This window comes from Coffea eugenioides, chromosome 9, assembly GCF_003713205.1.
Source record: "Coffea eugenioides isolate CCC68of chromosome 9, Ceug_1.0, whole genome shotgun sequence".
Lineage (NCBI taxonomy): Eukaryota > Viridiplantae > Streptophyta > Magnoliopsida > Gentianales > Rubiaceae > Coffea > Coffea eugenioides.
Genome location: NC_040043.1, coordinates 16,326,928 through 16,336,856, shown reverse-complemented (window position 1 = coordinate 16,336,856; position 9,929 = coordinate 16,326,928). Strand labels below are relative to the sequence as shown.

The 9,929-nt window shown below is 39.0% G+C and overlaps 1 protein-coding gene across 1 annotated transcript; it reads right to left on the bottom strand.

Annotated features, from left to right (window-relative positions):
* Positions 1-6,844: 6,844 nt before the first annotated feature.
* LOC113782320 lies at positions 6,845-7,864 on the bottom strand. Its single transcript, XM_027328212.1, has one exon. It carries the CDS (start codon positions 7,862-7,864, stop codon positions 6,845-6,847), a length of 1,020 nt encoding a protein of 339 aa, XP_027184013.1.
* Between the last annotated feature and the right edge of the window lie 2,065 nt (positions 7,865-9,929).

The window sequence follows — 9,929 nt, the reverse complement described above, 5'->3', positions numbered from 1 at the left end:
GCGGTTAATGGCCGTAGCCACTTGGTCACCCTCTTCGTTTCTAGGGTTTTGGTTTGGTCCAATTACGGATCCCTCACCTCTCTCGGGAGTGCGGGGTTGCCGAAACCCACGCCCACGCCCCCGTTCACGTCCTCGCCGATTCATTTAGCAAGATTCTAAACGCATAATAAAAGTGAAAAGTATAAACTCATGAATTGAAAACATGTACACATTGCAAAAACACTTTAAATCAAAGTATAACTATTTGCATAAGTTAGAAGTCATGTCACATGTCGATGTGCATACAACGAGTTATTAGTATCAAATATAGGTCATAGGCAACTAAGTGCCACAAATATAGTACTTGCAAGCAAAATACACAAGGCCTCACGGCGAGCACCACCCCCACTATACTCGATAGGATCAAAAGAAAAAACCATAAGCCTAGTTAGGGACAAAACTAGAAGAATCCATGATACCAAACCACCTCATTCAAATGATTATAAACTCCAAATTGCATCCAGAAGTCTAAGTTACTTTCTAAATTCTTAGCCTCCTCACTAGATTCAAGGTGAAAGTTCTTATACAAGTTACGGTAATAAGTCAAACCAAACGGAATGCAATAGGTGTCTCATTTTCAAGTTTAAAGTGGAACCCAAAATTGTTCAAATGGTTCAACTTTTCTTTCAGAAAATTGGCAAGCAAAAAAAATAATGGAGGAAGCAAGGTTCCTAACCCTTAAACTCACCAAATGGCTATTTGAATTCCTAATCTTGACTCACCTCCAACCTAACTTGAAGAGTAAAGTCTTATAGTGTTTCGTGAGCAAAAAGGTGCAACATCCTCAAGCACCAGAATCACGTTGCACTCAATACGAAATCAAATCCCACGGTCCGGCATCCTAAACTTTTAGGTCTGGGATACACTACAAAGATCTAAAGCCTAAGCTCTGATACCAACTGTGACGCCCTTACTTCTCCCAAGGGCGAACCCAAGGGTATCCGCGGGATGCCAGCCCAACTCTCGCCAGGACTCGGTACAAATTTAAGTCAAACTTAAAATAACCAGTCGATACTAGAAGTCGAAGATATAGAGAAAGGTCAATTCCTTACTAAACGTTCAAGTCTTACATCAAAAACTACCAAAAATACCTTACATTCCCAAAATATACAGATCCAAAAAGTTGTCTAAACAAATACATTCAAAATTCTAATCAAATGAGCCATCAAGTAAGCTTCTCCAAATTCCTCCCATTTCAGTTCCTGTTAAGGAAAACAAATCTAACGGGGTGAGCGAATGCTCGTGAGGTCAAGAAAATCATGCAAGCAGGTAATTTAAGTAGTAATAAAGATGGTACGAGAGGTGAAGCTATAACATTCAAGTAATTCCTGAATATTCACAAAACACATTCAGGAAGGATACGGGAGCTCTTAGGAGCTCATTTCCACTCGCTTTGCCAAATTTCAATCTAATAGTCCGTAGAACTTTACTTATTCCATTTATGAGTCTGAGTCGAATGAGAGGTACCTCCCACCCGAATCAGTGTGGTACATACTATCGCTCAGTGGTCGATGAGACATCGCTCCAATCGACTTATGCTTTGCTTATAGTTCTGAGTCGAATGAGAGGTACCTCCCACCCAAATTGGTGTGGCACATACTATCGCCCAGTAGTCGATGAGACATCGCTCCAATCGACTTAGAAAGGTTTATGGTTCTGAGACGACATGAGAGGTACCTCCCACCCGGATCGGTGTGGTACATACTATTCGCTCAGAGCTCACGAGTTAAACATATTCATGTACAATTACCAATCATTGTTTATGGTTCTGAGTCGACATGAGAGGTACCTCCCACCCGAATCGGTGTGGTACATGCTATCGCTCAGGGAACCGATTTTAGCACTAAGACGGTATGAGAGGCACCTCCCACCCGAATCGGTGTGGTACATGCTTCCACTCAGAACTTACGAGTTAAACGTGTTCATGTTATTCAAGCATTTGATACATCCAAGCATTTAATATATTTCAGCATTTCAAGCATGAGTTATTCATTTCAAATGAGAACGAGTGCGATAAAGTACACACTCGGCTCGGCAAGTTTACGTATCATGTATAACACATGTACAACTAATATCTCAATCACATAAGCATTTAACACATACTTGACACTCACCAAGTAGCAAAAGCAAGTAGGTTCAATTTGAAGTTCAACCGTCCACCGTAGGATCCTCTTGAAGGTCCTCATGTGCGCCTGAGCAAATAATAATAGACTATCATTCAAATATCCCCACTATTGAGGAAGATCGTATCATAGTACAATCTTAGAAAAATCTCGTGAAACGAGCCTTAATTATCCTAAATCGAGGCTCTCGAGCGGGAGTTCAAAGTACAAGAGAAATTAAGTTTACATTTTGGAAATCAATGATACAACGTTCGAATAATATCGAAGGAATAAGGAGTACTTGAAAAACTCCATTTCCTTGGAATTCGGAAAATTTCTGTTTTGATACGAACCTTTGAAAAATCGTATCTCACTCTACACAAGTCCAAAATTCTAAAACTTGACACCATTGGAAACCTATTTGAAAGTACTAAAAGTTCTTAGAAGACACTTTTCCATGAATTTAAGTGGAAGGTATTCAAAAATGGGTTTAAAGTTACTGTTTCAGGGTGCTCAGAATTGTGCTGGGGTTGGTTTTTCGCTAACTTTGGAAATTCGGTAAAATTCATACGTTGCAAACCAGCCTCCGAAATTTATAACTCAATTAGAGTTGCAAGTAAAGTTTAGGACAGAACAAGAGGATCAAGAATTCGGAGTTTTGAGCACCGAGATACGAATCCGCCGCAATTGGAGAAAAACCGAAACTTGTTAGGCGCTTAGTTTCCAGATTTGAGTTCCAAACTTTGGCGACTTTAGTTTGGTTAAGCAAATAGACTCGGAACGGTACCAAATTTGGTATGAATATACTACCATATAAGGGCCACTGCCTTACCAAATTTCATAGAAAAATATGAACGGGAAGTCGGTTAACAAAACCGTTGAAATTGCAAGAAGTTCTAAGGCTAAGCTGCCTTTGAGCTTCCGGTTTGCCGTTTTCCAAACATTTGGCCAAGAAACGACTCAAACATGATTCATTCCAATAGGTAATGTCTATAATATGTCTAAAGTACATTTGATAGGTGATTTACACCAAGAAAGTTTGGATAACAAGTCCCAAATCATTTCTAGTTCAAATCTGTCCAAATGTAAGGTATTCCTTCACCAGACCAGATTCGATTTTTGATCATAAATCACTCAATTCAACTCAGAATTGAGCGTGGCTAGTGAAGTTGGAAAATAGACTCATAAGGCTACATTTTCTCAGAATAAACCATTTTCAAAATTTGTCCATAACCAGCTCGTTCGTGAGCATTAAGTTGCAGCTCATGAGCTGCCTTCCAGCAAGCAACGAAACAGGACAGTGGATTTCAAATGAATCGTTTGGCTAGCTCAAGTAGAACCAGGACATGAATTTTATACCAACGGAAATCTAGGAATGTCTAGTTTCCAGTGCCGCAAATGGCAATCGATTCCGACATCGGAGCAACAAGTTATGGTCGAAACAAGAAGACTGCCTGGGCAGTGACGGGATTCAAATTCCAGATTTTCAAGCTTTCGAATTTCCGACATTTGGGTGATCAAATCATGTTATTTTTCAATGAAACTTTTTACACAACCAATATAACATGTAAACAACATAAACGAGGCATTAGAACCTCAAAATTTGGCATTAAAGTGCTTGAACAAGGCAGGGGTAAAATGGTCACTTTTGTCATTGCACCATCTTGGAGTTTCTAACAATAACCCAACATTATACCACTAATTTAAGCACTAAACCAACATAATTATCATCATCAACCACCAAATCAGTTCATCAACCAAAATGGGAGTTCATAGAGCCCACACACCAAAATTCAACATAAATAAAGCTACCCAATTACATGCATGAGCTTATATGTGCAATAGAACTTCCATAAATCAAGATTATAAGGCTGGATCGTCACTTACTTCACCAGATGTTCAAAACAGAAATTTTCTTGAGCCAAAGAAAAACCGTGAGAGCAGCCTCCTTTCCTAGCTCAAAGTGCTCTCCAAGTGATTAGTTAAGTGTAGTTAAATTTCGGTGTGATTTGGATAAGATTTGGTGAAGGCTAAGCTGCCTTTGAGCTTCCGGTTTGCCGTTTTCCAAACATTTGGCCAAGAAACGACTCAAATATGATTCATTCCAATAGGTAATGTCTAAAATATGTCTAAAGTACATTTGATAGGTGATTTAAACCAAGAAATTTCGGATAACAAGTCCCAAATCATTGCTAGTTCAAATCTGTCCAAATGTAAGGTATTCCTTCACCAGACCAGATTCGATTTTTGATCATAAATCACTCAATTCAACTCAGAATTGAGCGTGGCTAGTGAAGTTGGAAAATAGACTCATAAGGCTACATTTTCTCAGAATAAACCATTTTCAAAATTTGTCCATAACCAGCTCGTTCGTGAGCATTAAGTTGCAGCTCATGAGCTGCCTTCCAGCAAGCAACGAAACAGGACAGTGGATTTCAAATGAATCGTTTGGCTAGCTCAAGTAGAACCAGGACATGAATTTTATACCAACGGAAATCTAGGAATGTCTAGTTTCCAGTGCCGCAAATGGCAATCGATTCCGACATCGGAGCAACAAGTTATGGTCGAAACAAGAAGACTGCCTGGGCAGTGACGGGATTCAAATTCCAGATTTTCAAGCTTTCGAATTTCCGACATTTGGGTGATCAAATCATGTTATTTTTCAATGAAACTTTTTACACAACCAATATAACATGTAAACAACATAAACGAGGCATTAGAACCTCAAAATTTGGCATTAAAGTGCTTGAACAAGGCAGGGGTAAAATGGTCACTTTTGTCATTGCACCATCTTGGAGTTTCTAACAATAACCCAACATTATACCACTAATTTAAGCACTAAACCAACATAATTATCATCATCAACCACCAAATCAGTTCATCAACCAAAATGGGAGTTCATAGAGCCCACACACCAAAATTCAACATAAATAAAGCTACCCAATTACATGCATGAGCTTATATGTGCAATAGAACTTCCATAAATCAAGATTATAAGGCTGGATCGTCACTTACTTCACCAGATGTTCAAGACAGAAATTTTCGGCCTTCTTGAGCCAAAGAAAAACCATGAGAGCAGCCTCCTTTCCTAGCTCAAAGTGCTCTCCAAGTGATTAGTTAAGTGTAGTTAAATTTCGGTGTGATTTGGATAAGATTTGGTGAAGAAATGATGAAGGAAAATTGATGAAGCAATTTGGTTCTTGCTCTTTGAGATGCACGGCTGAAATGGAGGGAAAAGAAGAGATGTTGCACGCCACTTTAGTTGAGAAATTGAAGGGTTTTGATCTAGTGTGATGCACCCATGAGGAGCTCAATAATGTGTGGCCCAAAATGCTCCAAAAGTCAACTAAGGATAGTGCGCGTATACGCGCGCTTCGTGCTCAATTCCTTTCGAGTTCGTTTCACTAGTGCCCTAAACCTCTAATGTACTTTCATTTACACTAATATTATTCATTCTTAATAGTCTAAACTAATAGTTTAAAATTCCTCAATTAATCGCGCGGGTAAAAACACGCATTTCCAAATTAAGCGCGATAACGCGAGATCTCCATGAAATTTTTATAACGATAGTACTAATGACTATCACTTGAGTATTTAAACATAAAATTACCTATTTTAAAACCATTGTACAAGTCTCCAATTTTTCAAACTTATTGTACCCTCGATCGATTAAAATTTCCAAACACCTTTTTTACTATTTTCACTAAACGAACTTCCAAAAATTAATTTTTGAAACAAGTCACTTTAAAAATATAATGAAACTATAATTTCATGTATTTAGGTCTAATAAGGATAGAAAATAATATTCGGGGTCATTGGCCAAATAAATAATTAAATAAGCTCGTAACTGGAGTTTAAAATAGGTAAATTTGTGAGTTCTTACATGAGTCGAGTATTAATTCCTCAAGGAACTTTTCTTAATCTACTATTAATCATTCTTAATTCTCCAATATTAATACACTCCCGATTCAAGTATAGCCTCGAAAAACGTGCACTCGTTGTTCCAAACTAAACAAATTTTTTTGAAAAGTGAATTTTCCAACAAAACGCTTTAAAAACATAAAAGAGGCGTTGTTCCATCTAAATGGATTTAAAATGGCCGAAATAAATAATTCAGAGAAAATGAGTGAATAATTATTTAAATAACCCGGTAATATTCTATAAAAATAAGAAAATTTTCGAGTCCTCACATCCTCCCCTCCTTAAAAGGAATTTCGTTCTCGAAATTCACACCTTGATTTATAAATAATCCCAAATACTTTCTCCTCTCGTGACCAATTTTCACCACTTTTAATTCTCCCTTTCAAAACTCACGCTTATTGAACTTAACTATTTTCAGGTGCCATTCATGATCTTATTACAGGTCTACGGGCTTGTAGCAATTGATTACATATCCATATACACTGTAAAATCAATTAAAAGTAAGGTAAATTTTCATATGCCATAAAAGATCATAGTAGTTACACTAAATTATAATAAGTTTATCAAATCGTTTCAAAAGAAAAGGGGAAGCAAACAGATCAAGATATGCAAAGTCGCAATACCCAACAAAAAGATGGCATTCCCAACACAAACGATTACTGTCTTCCAAAAGTTCTAGTCTATACTAAGGTAAAACTACAATCCCTGTTTGTGGAGTGAAGTCAGGTTCACCCCCACTGGTAAAGTTTCCACTACTTGGATTCCTCTTACAATCATCAGTATTAATCACTACTTCTGGCACTCGACTGATTTGCAGTGGATTTAGCAGGTTGTTGAGAATTTTCTTCTCCCTTAGAAACTCTAGGACAATTCAAAAACTTATGCTCGATACTACCGCACCTCAGACATTTTCCTTGTTTTCTCCAGCAGTCGGCTTCAGTGTGGTTAATCTTGCCACAGTATCCACAAGTTATATGGGGAGTCACGACTTGACGAGTTTGAAATTTCCTTTTTTGTTGACCTCGCCTACCCTGATTTTCTTTTGGCGGAACTTTGCTTGATGGAGTTTCTTCGGGTTTTTCAAGCATCTTCATTCCTCCGGGCCCTTTTTCTATTTTAAGGGATTGGGTAGACCCCTCGGACTGTTTAGGGGTATCGCTTGGGTTACCCCTCTTTCTAGCATGAAAAGCCTTAGATTGAGACTTAGCATTTTCTACCCTCTGTGCCTTATCTAAGGCATCTGTAAAAGTGGTAATCTGGGCAGCCGCTAGGGATTCTTGAATTTCTACATTTAGCCCCTGAATAAACCTTCTTATCCTTTTCCGTTCAGTGACTACCAGTTCAGGGGCAAATTTAGAAAGTTTGGTGAATCGTTCCTCATACTTGGCCATACTTAATAATCCTTGTTTCAACTTTATAAAGTCGTCCTCCCTCTTTTCCTGTACAATTGGCGGGAGGAACTTGACATTAAACTCCCTCTCAAAGTTTACCCAAGTCCAAGGAGTTTGTTCTCTTTCCCACTTTGCACTAACAACATTCCACCACGAGCGTGCCACCCCTTCAAATTGGAAAACGGCAAAATTTACTTGCCTTTCCTCGTTATAATCTAAAGCAGTGAAAATATTAACCATCCTTTCAAACCAATTTTCCGCTACTTCGGGATCAGATCCTCCATGGAACTTAGGTGGAGCGAACTTCAGGAACCGCTCCAGGGCTCTATCTTCACCCCTTTCTTGGTCCCTAGGTTGGTTGACTGGTTCAGGTCCCTGGCGCTCAACTAAGCGCTCAAAGATATCGGTCATGCGGTTAATGGCCGTAGCCACTTGGTCACCCTCTTCGTTTCTAGGGTTTTGGTTTGGTCCAATTACGGATCCCTCACCTCTCTCGGGAGTGCGGGGTTGCCGAAACCCACGCCCACGCCCCCGTTCACGTCCTCGCCGATTCATTTAGCAAGATTCTAAACGCATAATAAAAGTGAAAAGTATAAACTCATGAATTGAAAACATGTACACATTGCAAAAACACTTTAAATCAAAGTATAACTATTTGCATAAGTTAGAAGTCATGTCACATGTCGATGTGCATACAACGAGTTATTAGTATCAAATATAGGTCATAGGCAACTAAGTGCCACAAATATAGTACTTGCAAGCAAAATACACAAGGCCTCACGGCGAGCACCACCCCCACTATACTCGATAGGATCAAAAGAAAAAACCATAAGCCTAGTTAGGGACAAAACTAGAAGAATCCATGATACCAAACCACCTCATTCAAATGATTATAAACTCCAAATTGCATCCAGAAGTCTAAGTTACTTTCTAAATTCTTAGCCTCCTCACTAGATTCAAGGTGAAAGTTCTTATACAAGTTACGGTAATAAGTCAAACCAAACGGAATGCAATAGGTGTCTCATTTTCAAGTTTAAAGTGGAACCCAAAATTGTTCAAATGGTTCAACTTTTCTTTCAGAAAATTGGCAAGCAAAAAAAATAATGGAGGAAGCAAGGTTCCTAACCCTTAAACTCACCAAATGGCTATTTGAATTCCTAATCTTGACTCACCTCCAACCTAACTTGAAGAGTAAAGTCTTATAGTGTTTCGTGAGCAAAAAGGTGCAACATCCTCAAGCACCAGAATCACGTTGCACTCAATACGAAATCAAATCCCACGGTCCGGCATCCTAAACTTTTAGGTCTGGGATACACTACAAAGATCTAAAGCCTAAGCTCTGATACCAACTGTGACGCCCTTACTTCTCCCAAGGGCGAACCCAAGGGTATCCGCGGGATGCCAGCCCAACTCTCGCCAGGACTCGGTACAAATTTAAGTCAAACTTAAAATAACCAGTCGATACTAGAAGTCGAAGATATAGAGAAAGGTCAATTCCTTACTAAACGTTCAAGTCTTACATCAAAAACTACCAAAAATACCTTACATTCCCAAAATATACAGATCCAAAAAGTTGTCTAAACAAATACATTCAAAATTCTAATCAAATGAGCCATCAAGTAAGCTTCTCCAAATTCCTCCCATTTCAGTTCCTGTTAAGGAAAACAAATCTAACGGGGTGAGCGAATGCTCGTGAGGTCAAGAAAATCATGCAAGCAGGTAATTTAAGTAGTAATAAAGATGGTACGAGAGGTGAAGCTATAACATTCAAGTAATTCCTGAATATTCACAAAACACATTCAGGAAGGATACGGGAGCTCTTAGGAGCTCATTTCCACTCGCTTTGCCAAATTTCAATCTAATAGTCCGTAGAACTTTACTTATTCCATTTATGAGTCTGAGTCGAATGAGAGGTACCTCCCACCCGAATCAGTGTGGTACATACTATCGCTCAGTGGTCGATGAGACATCGCTCCAATCGACTTATGCTTTGCTTATAGTTCTGAGTCGAATGAGAGGTACCTCCCACCCAAATTGGTGTGGCACATACTATCGCCCAGTAGTCGATGAGACATCGCTCCAATCGACTTAGAAAGGTTTATGGTTATGAGACGACATGAGAGGTACCTCCCACCCGGATCGGTGTGGTACATACTATTCGCTCAGAGCTCACGAGTTAAACATATTCATGTACAATTACCAATCATTGTTTATGGTTCTGAGTCGACATGAGAGGTACCTCCCACCCGAATCGGTGTGGTACATGCTATCGCTCAGGGAACCGATTTTAGCACTAAGACGGTATGAGAGGCACCTCCCACCCGAATCGGTGTGGTACATGCTTCCGCTCAGAACTTACGAGTTAAACGTGTTCATGTTATTCAAGCATTTGATAAATCCAAGCATTTAATATATTTCAGCATTTCAAGCATGAGTTATTCATTTCAAATGAGAACGAGTGCGATAAAGTACACAC

What these genes read in the sequence shown, in the direction of transcription:
- LOC113782320 (XM_027328212.1), bottom strand. Translation starts at nt 7,864, where the DNA reads ATGACCGATATCTTTGAGCGCTTAGTTGAGCGCCAGGGACCTGAACCA.